The sequence below is a fragment of the Leucopleurus acutus genome (genome assembly GCF_964270905.1).
Source record: "Leucopleurus acutus genome assembly, chromosome: 4".
NCBI lineage: Eukaryota > Metazoa > Chordata > Mammalia > Artiodactyla > Delphinidae > Leucopleurus > Leucopleurus acutus.
Genome location: NC_139146.1, coordinates 137,688,265 through 137,706,732, shown reverse-complemented (window position 1 = coordinate 137,706,732; position 18,468 = coordinate 137,688,265). Strand labels below are relative to the sequence as shown.

Sequence of the window (18,468 nt, the reverse complement as noted above, 5' to 3'; positions counted from 1 at the left end):
TAAAATTTTCAACAGAAGTAAAGATAAATAAGAAAACAGTGACCGTTGGAATCAGTGATGTTTCAGGGTTTTTATACTTTAAATTTTGGTATCTGAACTTTAAATAAATGAGTAATAGCCCATGCTTCACACACACACACACACACACACACACACACACACACGTGCACACACACACAGACAATAAATGTTTTACATAGTGTAAAATTGTTTTTTGTTTATCTTACCATGCTTCATTGCAACACAGAGAGCTTCTTTGGATATCTTCACATGACACTATGATGTCATTTAAGAAAAAGAAAGAGAATAAGGACTATAGGGAAATTCTCAGAGCATATTCCTCTCATAATTTTCACTTTCAGAAAGGTTCTTGGCATTTATCTCTCACTAAATATAGCGCAAGATTGATAAGTCAGCAAAAGCTGAAGGAGATTGTGTTATTTTCTCGAGATTCACTCATTTTTTAAATAAAATGATAGAAGGTATAGTATAATAAAGATACACTCACTTCCACGACGGCAGCAGCAGGGCACGTGGCAAGAATCACGGCTTGCACGTGGCCGCAGGCAGTCTCGTCTTTCTGCAGCTTGTAGATCCTCAGGTGTAGGAGCTGTTTCAAGCGCACAGCCTTGAGAAAGTAAGGTGTTCTTGAGACCACCTGTACCAAATCTGTGACCAAACCCAGCGAAGACCTCTATATAAATGTTAAAGATTCCGGCAGCGCATGCGAAGACCTACTTTTTCAGCCACGGGCTGCTGGAGACAGCCTCGTAGACAAAGTGCTCCCGAGTCAGCCTGTTCTAGCTGAGCAGCTACTGAAGACCCTCGTAATCAGACTTCATAACGGAGACCGCCACATTCACTGCTGCGCGGCTCACAGCGTCTTGGTGCTCCAGCCGGGTGTCAAGCCTGAGCCTCTGAGGTGGGAGAGCTGACTCCAGCACATTGGACCACCAGAGACCTCCCGGCCCCATGTAATATCAATCGGCGAGGGCTCTCCCAGAGACCTCTGTCTCACCGCTAAGACCCAGCTCCACTCAATGACCAGCAAGCTCCAGTGCTGGATGCCCAATGCCAATCAACCAGCAAGAAAGGAACACAACCCCATCCATTAGCAGAGAAGCTGCCTGAAATCATACTAAGTTCACAGACACCCCCAAACACACCACTGGACGTGGTCCTGCCCACCAGAAAGACAAGATCCAGCCCCACCCACCAGAACACAGGCACCAGTCCCCTCCACCAGGAAGCCTATGCAAGCCACTGAACCAACCTCACTCACTGGGGGAAGACACCAAAAACAATGGGAACTACGAACCTGCAGCCTGTGAAAAGGAGACCCCAAACACAGTAAGTTAAACAAAATGAGAAGACAGAGGAATAGGGAGCAGATGAAGGAGCAAGGTAAAAACCCACCAGACCAAACAAATGAAGAGGACGTAGGCAGTCTACCTGAAAAAGAATTCAGAGTAATGATAGTAAAAATGATCTAAAATCTTGGAAATAGAATAGAGAAAATGCAAGAAACATTTAACAAGGACCTAGAAGAACTAAAGAGCAAACAAACAGTGATGAACAACACAATACATGAAATTAAAAATTCTCTAGAAGGAATCAATATCAGAATAACTGAAGCAGAAGAATGGATAAGTGACCTGGAAGATAAAATAGTGGAAATAACTACTGTAGAGCAGAATAAAGAAAAAAGAATGAAAAGAATTGAGGACAGCTTCAGAGACCTCTGGGACAACGTTAAATGCACCAACATTCAAATTGTAGGAGTTCCAGAAGAAAAAGAGAAAAAGAAACGGACTGAGAAAATATTTGAAGAGATTATAGTTGAAAACTTCCCTAACATGGGAAAGGAAATAGCCACGCAAGTCCAGGAAGTGCAGAGAGTCACATACAGGATAAATCCAAGGAGAAACACGCCAAGACACATTAAACAAACTGTCAAAAATACAAAGAAAAAATATTAAAAGCAGCAAGGGAAAAGAAAGAAATAACATACAAGGGAATCCCCATAAGGTTAACAGCTGATCTTTCAGCAGAAACTCTGCAAGCCAGAAGGGGTGGCAGGACATATTTAAAGAGATGAAAGGGAAAAACTTACAACCAAGATTGCTCTACCCAGCAAGGATCTCATTCAGATTCAGTGAAGACATTAAAACCTTTACAGATAAGCAAAAGTTAAGAGAATTCAGCACCACCAAACCAGCTTTACAACAAATGCTAAAGGAACTTCTCTAGGCAGGAAACACAAGAAAGGAAAACAGCTATAAAAATAAACCCAAAACAATTTAGAAAATGGTAATAGGAACATACATATTGATAATTACTTTAAATGTGAATGGATTAAATGCTCCAACCAAAAGACAGGCTTGGGCTTCCCCTGGTGGCGCAGTGGTTGAGAGTCCGCCTGCCAATGCAGGGGACACGGGTTCATGCCCTGGTCTGGGAAGATCCCACATGCTGCGGAGTGGCTGGGCCCGTGGGCCATGGTGGCTGAGCCTGCACGTCTGGAGCCTGTGCTCCACAACAGGAGAGGCCACAACAGTGAGAGGCCCGCATACCGCCAAAAAAAAAAAAAAAAAAGACACAGGTTTGCTAAATGGATACAAAAACAAGACCCATATATATGCTGTCTACAAGAGACCCACTTCAGAACTAGGGACACATACAAACTGAAAGTGAGGGGATGGAAAAAGATATTCCATGCAAATGGAAATCACAACAAAGCTGGAGTAGCAGTTCTCATATCAGACAAAATAGACTTTAAAACAAGAGACAAAGAAGGGAACTACATAATGATCAAGGGATCCATCCAAAAAGAAGATATAACAGTTGTAAATATTTATGCACCCAACATAGGAGCACCTCAATAACATAAGGCAAATGCTAATATCCATAAAAGGGGAAATCAGCAGTAACACAATAATGGTTGGGGACTTTAACACCCCACTTTCAGCAATGGACAGATCATCCAAAATGAAAATAAACAAGGAAACACAAGCTTTAAAGGACACGTTAAACAAGATGGACTTAATTGATATTTATAGGACATTCCATCCAAAAACAACAGAATACACTTTCTTCTCAAGTGCTCATGGAACATTCTCCAGGAGAGATCATATCTTGGGTCACAAATCAAGCATTGGTAAACTTAAGAAAACTGAAATCGTATCAAGTATCATTTCCAACCACAACGCTGTGAGACTAGATATCAATTACAGGAAAAAATCTCTAAAAATCTCTAAAACACATAGAGGCTAAACAATACTCTACTAAATAACCAAGAGATTACTGAAGAAATCAAAGAGAAATCAGAAAATACCTAGAAACAAATGGCAATGAAAACACGACGACCCAAAACCTATGGGATGCAGCAAAAGCAGTTCTAAGAGGGAAGTTTATAGCAATACAATCCTACCTCAAGAAACAAGAAACATCTCAAATAAACAACCTAACCTTACACCTAAAGCAATTAGAGAAAGAAGAACTGAAAAAACACGAAGTTAGCAGAGGGAAAGAAATCATAAAGATCAGATCAGAAATAAATGAAGAAGAAATGAAGGAAACAGTAGCAAAGATCTATAAAACTAAAAGCTGGTTCTTTGGGACAGTAAACAAAATTGATAAACCATTAGCCAGACTCATCAAGAAAAAAAGGGAGAAGACTCAGATCAACAGAATTAGAAGTGAAAAAGGAGAAGTAACAATGGACACTGCAGAAATACAAAGGATCATGAGAGATTACTCCAAGCAACTATATGACAATAAAATGGACAATCTGGAAGAAATGGACAAATTCTTAGAAAAGCACAACCTTCCAAGACTGAACCAGGAAGAAATAGAAAATATAAACAGACCAATCACAAGCACTGAAATTGAAACTGTGATTTTAAATCTTCCAACAAACAAAAGTCCAGGACCAGATGGCTTCACAGGTGAATTCTATCAAACATTTAGAGAAGAGCTAACACCCATCCTTCTCAAACTCTTTCAGAAAATTGCAGAGGAAGGAACACTCCCAAACTCATTTTACGAGGCCACCATCACCCTGATACCAAAACCGGACAAAGATGTCGCAATTAAAGAAAACTACAGGCCAATATCACTGATGAACATAGATGTAAAAATCCTCAACAAAATACTACCAAACAGAATCCAACAGCACATTAAAAGGATCATACACCACAATCAAGTGGGGTTTGTCCCAGGAATGCAAGGATTCTTCAATATACAGAAATCAATCAATGTGATACACCATATTAACAAATTGAAAGATAAAAACCATATGATTATCTCAATAGATTCAGAAAAAGCTTTTGACAAAATTCAACACCTATTTATGATAAAAACCCTCCAGAAAGTAGGCATAGAGGGAACCTACCTCAACATAATGAAGGCCATATATGACAAATCCACAGCCAACATCATTTTCCATGGTGAAAAACTGAAACCATTTCCACTAAGATCAGGAGCAAGGCAAGGTTGCCCACTCTCACTGCTGTTATTCAACACAGTTTTGGAAGTTTTAGCCACAGCAGTCAGAGAAGAAAAAGAAATGAATTCAAATTGGAAAAGAAGAAGTAGAACCATCACTGTTTGCAGAGGACATAATACTATACATAGAGGATCCTGAAGATGCTACCAGAAAACTACTAGAGCTAATGAATGAATTTGGTAAAGTAGCTGGTTACAAAATTAATGCACAGAAATCTCTTGCATTCCTATACACTAATGATGAAAATCTGAAAGAGAAATCAAGGAAACACTCCCATTTACCACTGCAACAAAAAGAATAAAATACCTAGGAATAAACCTACCTAAGAAGACAAAAGACCTGTATGCAGAAAACTATAAGACACTAATGAAAGAAATTAAAGATGACAAACAGATGGAGAGATATACCATGTTCTTGGATTGGAAGAATGAATGTTGTGAAAATAACTATACTACCCAAAGCAATCTACAGATTCACTGCAATCCGTATCAAACTACCAATGGTATTTTTCACAGAACTAGAACAAAAAAATTCACAATTTGTATGGAAACACAGAAGACCCCAAATAGCCAAAGCAATCTTGAGAAAAAAAACGGAGCTGGAGGAATCAGGCTCCCTGACTTCAGACTATACTACAAAGCTACAGTAATCAAGACAGTATGGTAGTGTCACAAAAATAGAAATATAGATCAGTGGAACAGGATAGCAAGCCCAGAGATAAACCCACACACATATAGTCACCTTATCTTTGATAAAGGAAGCAAGAATATACAATGGAGAAAAGACAGCCTCTTCAATAAGTGGTGCTGGGGAAACTGGACAGCTACATGTAAAAGAATGAAATTAGAATACTCCCTAACACCGTATACAACAACAAACTCAAAACGGATTAAGACCTAAATGTAAGGCCAGACATTATAAAGCGGGAAACATAGGCAGAACACTCTTTGACATAAATCACAACAAGATCCTTTTTGACCCACCTCCTAGAGAAATGGAAATAAAAACAAAAATAAACAAATGGGACGTAATGAAACTTACAAGCTTTTTCACAGCAAAGGAAACCATAAACAAGATGAAAAGACAACCCTCAGAATGGGAGAAAATATTTGCAAATGGAGCAACTGGGAAAGGATTAATCTCCAAAATTTACAAGCAGCTCATGCAGCTCAATATCAAAAAAATTAACAGCCCAATCCAAAAATGGGCAGAAGACCTAAAAAGACATTTCTGCAAAGAAGATATACAGATTGCCAAGAAACACATGAAAGGATGCTCAACATCACTTACCATCAGAGAAATGCAGATCAAAACTACAATGAGGTATCACCTCACACTGGTCAGAATGGCCGTCATCAAAAAATCTACAAATAATAAATGCTGGAGAGAGTGTGGAGAAAAGGGAACCCTCTTACACTGTTGGTGGGAATGTAAATTGATACAGCCACTATGGAGAACAATATGGAGGTTCCTTAAAAACTACAAATAGAACTACCATATGACCCAGCAGTCCCACTACTGGGCATATACCTTGAGGAAACCATAATTCAAGAAGAGTCATGTATCACAATGTTCATTGCAGCACTATTTACAGTAGCCAGGACATGGAAGCAACCTAAGTGTCCATCAACAGATGAATGGATAAAGGAGATGTGGCACATATATACAATACAATATTACTCAGCCATAAAAAGAAATGAAATTGAACTATTTGTAGTGAGGTGGTTGGACCTAGAATCTGTCATTCAGAGTGAAGTAAGTCAGAAAGAGAAAAACAAACACCATATGCTAACACATATATATGGAATCTAAAAAAAAGAAAAAAAACTGGTTCTCATGGACCTAGGGGCAGGACAAGAATAAAGACACAGATGTAGACAATGGACTTGAGGACACGGGGAGGGGGAAGGGTAAGCTGGGACGAAGTGAGAGTGTGTCATGGACATATATACACTACCATATGTAAAATAGATAGCTAGTGGGAAGCAGCTGCATAGCACAGGGAGATCACCTTGGTGCTTTGTGACCACCTAGAGGGGTGGGGTAGGAAGAGTGGGAGGGAGATGCAAGAGGGAGGGGATTTGGGGATATATGTATATGTATAGCTGATTCACTTTGTTATACAGCAGAAACTAACACACCATTGTAAAGCAATTATACTCCAATAAAGATGTTAAAAAATAATAATGCAAAAAATATAATATTTCACTTTCACATTTTTCAATAAAAATAATGTAGTTTCTTCACTAAAAAGAAAAGAAAGAAAGATATACTCACTACAAGAATGAGCATTTTCAAAGTAAGCAACTGCATAGCTGGAAATGTAGCCCCTATTAAAAGAACTATGGCTTAAAACAAAGAAAATTCTCCTTTGAGGCTAAATGCTCTGAGATAAAAAGTCAGAAAAAATGAGATAAGATTTTAAGGTAAAGGTATGAATATATATCTGTATCCCAAAAATGTTTACACTTTCTCTGCAGGTTTTGGTATCAGTATTCTTTCAACCCATTGTATCCAAGTAATATGCATTTCCAGATTTCTGGTTGTGCATACTATGAGTAAACACAATCTGAGTACCTTTATTTGTAAATGTGACTCTTAATCATTATCATTACGTTGGAATGGCTTATTAAGAGAAGTCTTGAACCTAGCTTAAAGAATCTGAATAACTAGGTCCAGGGTAGTCCTACCTGAAGGCAGAGGTATTAACCAGTATATAATATGTCTTATCCAACCCTAATAATCCTAAAATTCTATGTAAATAGAAATATAAATTTAGTTTTTGCAAGTCAATAGTGTACACCTTCCTATGAAATAGGAAGTGAAGCCAGGGAGATGCCAACCTGAGTTATATTGTCATATTTCTGCAGGAGTAGAACCCATGACTGAAGTGTGAAATTTAGATGTTCTAACTTAACCCGAAGGGACTAGACCAACATGATATATTTAGCAGTTTCTCAATATGGACTAATAAAATATTATAGGAAGGTAGCATAGTAGAATGTGTAAGAGCCTGAAACTTCACTGGGTTCAAATCCTGGCCTCTCCATTTACTAGCTTTTCAACCTTAGATAAGTTACTTAACCTCTCTGACCTCCAGTTTCTCTTCTGCAGAACGAGGATATTAATAGTAGACCTGCATCACAAAGTTGTTGTGAGGATTAAATCAGCTAATATATACATATAAAATCACTCAGAACAGTGTCTGCCATATAGTAAACTTTATATTAGTTAAATATTATGTGAATCTGTATCAAGTGAACCACCTTTTGGGATTCTGATATTCCTCACTATCCTTCGTGTTTCTCAGGAGTGAATTGGTTTAGGGATGAAGAAGTGGAAAAGACTGATTAAGAGAAAACTCAGATTGAATAGGTAAATCTAGTATTCTGTCATTGTAAATGAATCTTGGGGCCCATTACTATGGTAACTAATAGAAAATTTTCACTAAAAATTTTAAATAATTCAGAAGTGTATTTTATATTAATTACTTTTGTAAAAGGTTAAGTACGTAGTATTTATAGGTAAATCTTGAACCAGCTTTATTTTTCATGTTTTTGAATATTATTATACTATGTGAAATTATACATCTGGACATGGCTGTTTGCAGATGATATCCAGATTCGATTTTACGAGGAGGAGGAAAATGGTGGAATCTGGGAAGGATTCGGAGATTTTTCCCCCACAGATGTTCATAGACAAGTAAGTGGATGATGATGGTGATGAAGATGATTCTACATTTTCTGCCTTATTGAAATTCACTAGTTTCCATATATAAAACAAGGAAAAATCATAAATATGTATTTAACTTTCATAAAAGAGCACTGTGTCTTGCAGGTGTTCCTACCATAGAATTATGGGCAAGGCTGTATTAGACCTTGCAAGGCATTTCATTTGGGTGTCTGATCAGCTAGCCACAAGGCAGTGGCCCTTAGGTCCTTTAGTAGAAATGTTTTAAGTGTTGTATTCATCTGTTCAGGCTTCCATAACAAAATATCATAGACTGGGTGGATGAAACAAAAGAAATTTGTAGCTCATGGTTCTGGAGACTAGAAGTCCCAGATCAAGGTCTGACAGTGTCAGTTCCTTGTGAGGGCTCTCTTCCTGGCTTGCAGACAGGCACCTTCTTGTTGTGTCCTAACAGGGCAGAGAGAGAGTAAGCTCTCTGCTCTTCTTTAAAAAACAGTAATCCTGTCCAATCAGGGCCTTGCCCTTATGACCTCATTTAACCTTAATTCTTCCCGTAAAAGCTCTATCTCCAAATACAGCCACACTGTTAGGGCTTCAACATACGAATTTTGGGGGAACACAATTAGTCCATAACAATGTTCTACCAGTGTAATATGCAGAGACCTGTTAAAAGGGTATTCTAATAAAAAGTGTTGAAAGGAGGAGTCTTCTAGTTGAGGCTGATGTCATCATGATAAATCAAGATCTCCTGGTGACAATTGAGTATACGACTAAGAGATGTAAATGCTGAATCCTCATCTTAATGATTACACTGAACGATTGAGGAATACAGTTTTCACAAAAAATTGGAAACAATCCAAATGTCTATCAGTAAGTGGCCAGTTAAATAAATTATGGTGTATCTATGTGATGGAATATTGTGCAGTTATTAAAAAGAATGAGTACTCTATGGACTAATACGGAAGAGTCTCAAAGATACAACATTGAAATTTTTTAAAAGGTAGATATAAAGCAAAGTGTATATAAAAAAGATTCTATGTTTATGTTTACATATGCATAAACAAACTCTGGACGTATACAACAGAACAGGGAGGGACAGGAATGGCAAGGAGAATTTTCAGTGTACACCATTGTATACCTTTTTATATTTACGAAGCTTGATCCATGCGAATATATTACATAGTCCAAAAATCCAGCTAAAACATCTTTGAGGTGGGGTGTTAAATGCTGACACTGCGTGGCTGCTCAAAGCAGTGGGCCCCTCAGCACCGGTGATTCGGCCCCAAGCATAGTTTAATGAAAAAAATAAGTTTTGTTACAAATGCATTAAAGCTATAAGGTGAGATCACATTTTGATAGCATAATACTTTTATTATTGCTTGGTTCTTATTTTATCATTTCTATCATGATTTTCTTTTAAATTTTTTGTCTAGGAGTCCATTTTTAAGTTTCCAACCATTTAAAAGATGTTTGGTTGATGATTTCAACATTGTATTGTGGTCATAGAAGGTGGTCTTAGATATAAGTTCTTTGAATTTTTTTTGTCTTTCTCTGTGACTCTATGATCAGTTTTTTTAAATGTTTCATGTGTACTTGAAAATAATTATATCCTTTTTTTTTGTTTGGTGGAAGGTTCTGTATATAACTGTTAGCTTGAACTTATTAATTTTGTGGATCAAGTAAAAAAAAAAATCCAGCTAAAAACTGTGAAAATGCCTGACTATTCTGGCACTGCCAGATATCAATGAGGAGGCTGTCTTATGGGTGTTACCGAATGCCCTGTGTATGCCTAGAGCCTTGGCCATCCTCACCTCACAATACACTGACCCTGTCATGATGTCTCTCTTACAGGGTTTAGTTTTTTGTCTTCATTGGCTGGCAGGCAGGCTGGTAGTAGTACCACCTTCCTCACTCTCTCTTTCCACGACTAGCCTTTCTGATATTGCTGTAAATAATCTCGGAGGATTTTAAGGCTAATTTGGAAAAGGAGATGTATGCAAAGTATTTTATTCACGTGATTATTTATACTGAAAGACATTTGAAATTTTAGACGAGTGAACTAATGAAGTTTTGCAATACATTGGCATAATCTTATATTTCAGTTTCACATTGGCAATTTAGTAAAACTATATGGGTATAGAATTCTAAGGTTGTAAGTTTCTCTAAGGTGTTGTATACTTTTTAGTACCTTGTGTCTAAACGTTGGGCATAAAGAATGTGTTTAATGAGTAGCGTTGCTGGAAAAGAAATGTAGTCCTACTCCAACATTTGGATCTTTGTATCCTGCAGTTTGCCATCGTCTTCAAAACTCCAAAGTATAAAGATGTCAACATTACAAAACCAGCCTCTGTGTTCGTCCAGCTTCGGAGGAAATCTGATTTGGAAACCAGTGAACCGAAACCTTTTCTCTACTATCCTGAAATTAAAGGTAACTTGGTTGTTTAAACACTTGTGCTTGTTGCAACAAGAGGATGGTCTGATTAGAAAAGATCAGGTAGTCTCCTCCTTTGAACAGCTTCCTAGTAACTGGATTCTGGGTCCATGGTGCTTCTTTTTAGAGAAGAAAGAAGTAATATATGATTTGGGGGTCACAGAATTAAGTCTAGCCTTTTAAAATAATGTTATTTCCATTGAGTTTTATATGAGATTTAGACATTTGAAAATTTCTCTTTGAATTTGAGAATCTATCATTTATTGACTACCTCAGGGTTCAGGTAGTTGAGATGAAAAGATAAGGCTTGTTGTGTAGCAGAATCAGCCACTCTGTCAACTGGCCTCGGGCACCATGCACTGCAGAGCTATAAAAATGAATAAGGCGGCATTCTCTTCCTCACAAAGGACACACCGAGAAGGGGAGATCATAAGTCTCCTTCAGTTGTTACAGTGCGAATTATTACTTTGGTAAGTTCCAAAAGTGAGGTGTCCACAAAAACGTAGAAGAATGCAAGGAGAACGAACCTTAGATTCTGAAGAAGCCACCAAGAAGAAGGCTTCTTCAAGGTCCTGAAAATTGGCGATGTATTTCAGTAGTTGAGTGTGCAACAGAGAAGGAAAGGGTTTCCTAGACTTAGGAAACGTGAGGAGCTAAAACAGCTAGTGTTTATTCAGGGAAAAGTGAGCATTATGAGCACTGAGATGCACTCCTGGAGGCCACAGCAGGTGAGGAAGGCCGGGGCCAGGCTCTGTGGGGCTGTGATTGGCACCTAAAGAGTTTTGCATTGACTCTGGAAAGGGGAATGACCAGGCCAGTTTGGATTTGGAATGATGCCTCTGATTCTCTCTGTAGACACTGAAGAGACTATCTGGGCAGCAGACAGTGAGTCAGAGGAGGAATGCAAGAATCCAAGTGAGAAATGGTGAAGTTAGTGAAGGTCTTAATGCAGTGGAGTGAAAGGAGAAGGTGGATTCAGGAGGCAGTGCAGGGATGGTGTCAAGAGGACCCAGGTGCTGGTTGGGGTAGGGGGTGAAAAGAGAAAATCAGGAGTCCTGGACGGTTCTAGGAATCCCAGCCTGGGAAGGCTGTGATGTGGTTGAACTGATGAAGAGTCAAAGGAGCAAACGTAGATCTGGGTGGGCAAAGACAGAGTTCAGTTTAAAGCATGTTGCATTTTAGGTCCCTGTGGCAGATTCCTAACAGGCCATTCCAAAGGCAGGACTGGAACTCAAGAGAGGGCAGGGTGGGAAATTCACACTGAGACTCCTCTCGGAATGAGGGTAACAGGCCTCAAAGCTTATTTGTTAACCTGGAGTCCACTCACCCCCATGGGGCTCCATGGCTAGAAGTGTACTTTAAAACAATTATTTTTTTTTGTAATCCTATTTTGAATTTTACATACTAAAAACTGTGATTCTAAGAAGAGATCCGTAGACTTCACTAGACTGCAAAAGAGGCCGTGGCACAAACATAATTAGAAACCCCTGGACTAGAGGGAAGTGAGACTGGGGAGGGACAGGGCGCCCAGGTCCTGGCTGAGGCTGGAACCCACAAAGGTGCCACAGCAACGATCCACATGGCTGCTAATCCTGTGATAGCAACATGGGATGGGGGATCTTTGAGGAGGGCTTTCTTTTCCTAGAATTCATGTTGCAGCAGCAGCATTTAGAAAATGGTTCCGTGATTTCTTGTTTCTTCTCTGAGCTTGTGGCCCCTCCACTGATGGGTCAGATGTATAGTGCATTCCGTTATTGGTGCTTTGAAAACACTGTCAGCAGAGGATCCTTTTTTTTCTCTCCACGTGACATTTCGTGCGAAATCCCAGTATATAAACCGGAGAGGCTTGAAGCGGAGGTGGCAAGTCCGCCCACTTGGCTCGTCCAGGAAGGAGGCTTACCTCTCCGCACTTACCTCCCTGCCCAGGAACTGCCTGAGGGCTTCCGAACGGGCCTTCGGCGTGAAGTTTGAAAATCACTGCTTTGCATTAAGCACCCTTCTTTAAAAGTAGACCCAGAAGAGAAACAGAGCAAAATTGTTTTGCACTTTCTGAGGGAAAAAAAAAAAAAAAAAGATTTCTTCTCCTAAAATGCGTGTTCAAAATAATGTCAATTTTTCTAACACAGAGAATCAGATAAAAAAAAGGAAACCCAGATTACCTACACATGTGTAAGCCTAGAAATACTCAAAGCTGAGCTTGGTTTCTAGGCTGCCTGTGTCCCTTTCCCAGTGGTATCAGTGCCTGAAAAGAGTCTGATACAGCAGGGACACGTTCAGACTATTACTTTCTTTGCTGCCCTCTTATGGTAGGAGCTATCCAGGGCTGGAGTTAGAGAATGGGGTCTCCTGAAAGTTCAGAATCTCACCTTTACGCGTCAGGCACTTACCTTCCAGGTTGTCATTGACTAAAAGCTCCATCTATAAGAACAATGTAGAAAACCATCTGGAAAAATAAGAGTTTGTAGTTGAGCTCCACAGAAGGAATGGCCAACATGTATTGTGGTTGAGTTGTTGTGAGACTAGAACAATTTTATTGAAGATAACAAATTACCTTAGTCTAGAGAACCTTCTGGATTATAAAATCCCAAGCTGAAATAATCACGAGGACAAATGATTGCACCAGGCATGTGTGATAGCAGGCCATTTAGCATCCGAGTCGCTATGTGAAGATCAATCTAAACTATACAACCCAAGGAATCATTGTGCTCCTTTCTCAGAAGTCCTTGAATACACCTTCCACTGCCCCCAGCCCCTGCAGTCACTCCTGAACTCATTGCTTCATTTTATATTCTTCACTTATTTTTATCAATATGTAAAATTATCTTACCTATTAATTTATGTGTCTATTGTCTTCTTCCTACCTGTGTTCTTTAGGTCACAGATTTGGTCTTTCATATTTATTGCTACATCTCGGACAACGTAGGTCACGTAGTAGATGCTTGTTAAATATCTGAGAGCTAAGTTATTGTTTGACCAACCAAGTTGCCATCCTCACCCGAAAGACTAGTAACTTGTTGGGTGCCACCAATTAAGACGTTAGACAAAGAAATAGATCATATTCCTCTTGTTGTACAGAATCATGCAGCCCTGAACTCTGCATCCTTTATGGTCACTGACGTTGTGTCTCATAAAAACGTCATGGAGATGGTTGGGTCCAGGAAGACAATCAAAATAATCAGGAGAGGGATGGTTGGCAAGGGAAGAAGAGGGTTGAGGAACTGTTATACAAAAGCAGAGAAAGACCATAATGACTTTTCAGTCTGAAAAGATGGAGATTAGGGAGAAACAGAATCATAATCTGTAGATTATGAAAGGTATGGTCAGGATAAATGCCGGCGTGTTTACTGGCAAACTACAACCCAGAAAGTGAGAATGAGATACTTCTAAGGCACATGCACAGCATAAGGTGGTAGAGGCTAAAAGTTTTATCGACATTTGTGAACTAAGCTGTTATCTTAAATCATCAGTTATTAAAGGAAGCAAAGATATGTTGGAGTGTTTCCCCCGAAATGGTGACCTAATATAATGGAATGCTCATTAGACCTTGTATCTGTTCGTCACTGAGCCCTGACCTCATACAAGTCCCTCAACATCCTAGCTTCGGTTTCCTCTTCTGTAAAAGGAGAACTTGTAGTGAGTGGCCACTTAGGTCCCTTTTAGAATAGGTTGATGTTTCATAGTACATCCCATGGTCCACTGTCAAAAGCAGACCACTAGACTGCTGTAAGTAAACCCAGGGTGAAAATCCCCATGTTCAATTCCATGGCAAGCAAACAAATGAAACCTCTGTTTAAAAAAAAAAAGCTTGTCACATGGAATTTTCTATATCAGTTTCTTGTTACTAACATCTTAATGGCTGTAGGATAGTTAATGTTTTTAAATTGAGTCTTAAAAATTCCCATTTTACAATGAAATATAACCAGTGAATGTCCCTGTTTTATAAGTCAAAAGGAGTACATAGCAAATACCAAATGATCTCTTTGCTAGAAGGGGTGTCAGTAGATAACATTTATTTCTAAAGGTGAATATATTGTCTGCCTTGCTCTTGTATTTCATATTTCTGATGAACTAATATCCCATGAGAGATCAACAGTTTATAGGATGAGTAATAATTGTGACTTAGTTATGATACAACTGATGGAGAAACTTTATCTGTCCAAAACCTTTGATAAGGAAATTGCTCAAGTTTCTCCACTTCGAGGTCACCCTTTCTGGTGGAAGCATGTTTTCTTCAGAGTTGACCCATGCTGGCTTTTTTCTTCCTAGCGAGTCTGGACAGGATCCGTTTTTAAAAGATTATTTTTTAAGGGTACTTTGCTACCCTACTTTCCCCTGCTTATCTTTCAACTGCACTTAGATGATCACGAGGTAATCAGTACACAACAGCATTCTTTCTAGCCCTGAGATGACTGAAATGACGACAGACTTAGAAATAAGTGAAGATCTTTCTGAACATAAACAGTGACCAGAACTGATGTGAAGAATCAGAAATAGGACAGTTGTCAAGTATTGGGCTGCTGATTGAAAAAAAGAATACCATATTGACTGTTGATTTAATTTAAACAAAAACCAAAAACTTCTTTCAGTGCTTTATTTCAGAAGAGAGAAGGGAGAAAAAATATATAGGGTGGGAAAATCAGAGAAGGGAAAGAAAGGGAAACAGAAAGAAGAAACAAGAAAGGAACAACAGACCACAAAGGCAGTGGCAGAACTCACAGGGGCAGTGGAGCTGGTGAGAAGCAAAAGAAAACCAGAGCAACCACATGAGGAATGAGGGGGGAAAGTCTCAACAGTATCTAGACTTGGCCAATCAAAAATCTCAGAGGGCGTCACTGTATTTCAGTCAAGTAGTGGTCTTAGACTTGCATGAGTCTTAGACTCTCGAGTTACCAATGACTACAGATCCATCTTTTATTGTCTTTCTGGGATGCACGCGTTTTTATTATTGTGGTGACCACCAAGGAACAGCCTCCAACACCTTATGTCTGCACTGTCTCTGCCTCTCACTTTGACTCTTTATTTTATCCTATGCACCAGTGACAGATGAATCTTTCTAAAATACCACCATATGCATGGCATTCCCCAGTTCAAAAACGTTCCATGGCTCTCCTGCCTGTAAATTAAATCCCTTAGGTTCATAATCCAGGTGCTTGGCAATGTGGTCCCAATCAGCCCCATTTCTCAAGAATTCCTCGTACTGAACTTTCACTTCAGCTAAGCTGATCCACTGCTGTTCTCATAAGCACGCAGTGCACATTGGTTCCTTCGTTACTTTCCCTCTACATCCCCTTCCCAGAACATCCTCCCTTTGCCCTCTCCTGATATAGAGTTGATTCTGGTAAGCCTTTTCCTGAATTTTCCAGCCCACAGAGACTCCCTAGAAGTCCTTCCTTGAACTCCTGGAACCCTAGTTGGCACCATGAATTTAACATATATAGCATTTTAGTGCTTTGTCTCTAAGTCTTTCCCCTACAACCTTAAAATTATATTGGAGGGTTCTTGACAGCAAAGACATGATGTCATACTTCTCTTTATCCTCAGCACTTAGGTCATTGTAGACGCATAATAAATGTTAGCTGATTAGTAACAGTTGTCTTGTATGACCAAGTGAAAATGCTCAGTAATGCTGTTCTCATTCAGTATTTTCAGTCTCTTCATCTTTGATGGGCAGTCTAGTCTCTCACTAACTTGAATGACAGGGGGGACTTAAGAAACAGTGGCAGAGAGAATTTGGGTGTGTACTGTTCTGTGGTCCCTCTGAGGCTGGCTCTTGGTCTTTGTGCTTATTGGAATAAATATAATGCTTCTTGACATTTGGCGTCTCTTCCTCCTTGGGTGCTTTCTATTTCCCTTTAAGATGTTTAAAAATACCATCAGAATCAGTATTCTCTCTGTGGCTAGTAGTGGAGCTGAATAAATCTTTTCTCCTCTGGTTTCTCTTCCTTTAAATACAGATAAAGAGGAAGTGCAGAGGAAACGGCAGAAGCTCATGCCCAATTTCTCAGATAGTTTCGGTGGCGGCAGTGGGGCGGGAGCTGGAGGTGGAGGCATGTTCGGCAGCAGCGGTGGAGGCGGTGGTGCTGGAAGTACCGGCCCAGGTACGAACCAAGCCTGTTCTTTCACATCTGAAAGGGCAGATTTTCTTCTCCTAGATTTCCTTGTCTATGGGTTGAGTGTTGTGACATTACTGAACATGATATATTACATGACTTAAAATTTCCCAGCAGACTTTTTTCCAAAGAAATGCATGTTCATCTTATAATATGTAGATAGATTAATACCAAAAACTGTAAGAAGGAAAAAAGTCACGAAGGCCAGTTACCCAAAGGATACCTCTTAACATTTTGGTATATTCCCCCCTCCTTTTTTTTTTTTTTGGTACAGTTGTCTTGGTATTCTTTGGAAACATTGGAAAGGTTTCATATTATATTTGCACTATGTTGTAGATACATAAAATCTTGCCATCAGAGATTAACTATTGTTTTTTGGCAGGTACATACATTATAATACATATTTATACATTTCTCCAAGCACAGCTGTGATCCTTATTTTGCATAGTGTTTTAATCCATTTACTCGTATGACCTATTTATTATCATGATTGTGTATAGAGTCATGTATGCTGCTTTTTCCTAACGGTTTAACATAAGCATTTCCCGATGGTAATAGAAATTTTACATAAGCATCATTTTTAAGCATCATTTTAATGACTTGTAATAATTCATCAAATGAACAAACCATAGTGTAACTTACTTGAAGATTATTTCCTGTTTCCTATCTAAAACGTTTGCACTGAACTCCTCTATCCACATTGCTTTTCTTTTATTCCAGATAATTTTTGTAAATTAGATTCTCTGAAGTGAAATTACTATGTCAGAGAGTACGACAGCTAACACTCACTGCTTCCCAGAGTTTTACCAGCTTGTGCTTCCAGCAGAAACGCATGAGAGTAACCAGTGGGGGCATGTCTCTCTTGAGGAGCCAGTATATGTTTCTGTATTTCGTTTTGTTCAGTTTTTCCCTCCAGGGGTTACTTGACTGTCTTCTGTATCAGCAAGTCTGAGTCTGGGTGGCAGCCACTCACCGTTAGCCTCTCCCCTCCATGCAGGAGTGGGAGACTTTCTCCAGCATGAGCTCCTCCACGCTGCCCAGAGCCTGGGGTCTGCCTGGGTTGGCAAAAATGTAACCTGGCCAGAGTCGAATTCTGATCGTCCCAGGACCCCCAGTGATGTGCCTTATCACTAAGTCTCAACAGAAGGACCGTGTCGGGCACACCAAAGCCTGTTCTCACCAGAGGGAGGGACAGTAACGTTTGCTGAGTTTCTTTTTATTTAAAAAATCATCAGGAGGTTTCATTTGTTTTGCTTGCCATTTCAGGGTATGGCTTCCCACACTATGGATTTCCTACATATGGTGGAATTACCTTCCACCCTGGAACCACTAAATCTAATGCTGGGATGAAGCATGGTAAGTAACACTTTTCTTTTTTTTTAGTACTGAGAAAAGAACGAAAAAAATTATTTAAAAATTAATTAAAGCCAAAGAGTTTTTTTTTTAATCATTACTCACCACAACATTATCTTGAAAAAAAAATGATGAATGCCAGTAAATTAAGAAGATACTTCTTTTCCAAAAAATTATTATTTCCTGTGGAGAGTATAGATTCTGTTCCTGATACTATATTTAAATTTATACATTTACTTTGTACGTGGCATGAACAGGGGAAAGAAAAGAACATTAAATAGGGATATGGAGAGACTTGACTATTCAAACATAAAAGTCACCAAACTTAGCTGTTTTCTCTCTTTTTTCTTAAATACTACACTTTTGAAGACACTTAG

General features: G+C 39.1%; 1 protein-coding gene across 3 annotated transcripts in view; it reads left to right on the top strand.

The window, feature by feature from the left end:
- Nucleotides 1-18,468, top strand: part of NFKB1 (nuclear factor kappa B subunit 1) — a 121,987-nt gene that overhangs the window by 79,594 nt on the left and 23,925 nt on the right. For all 3 annotated transcript variants that reach the window (XM_082837658.1, XM_082837657.1, XM_082837656.1), the window contains 4 exons: nucleotides 8,118-8,209; nucleotides 10,487-10,625; nucleotides 16,583-16,726; nucleotides 18,005-18,094. In XM_082837658.1, coding sequence (XP_082693784.1) covers nucleotides 8,118-8,209; nucleotides 10,487-10,625; nucleotides 16,583-16,726; nucleotides 18,005-18,094 — 465 coding nt within the window. The remainder of the gene's footprint in view (nucleotides 1-8,117; nucleotides 8,210-10,486; nucleotides 10,626-16,582; nucleotides 16,727-18,004; nucleotides 18,095-18,468) is intronic.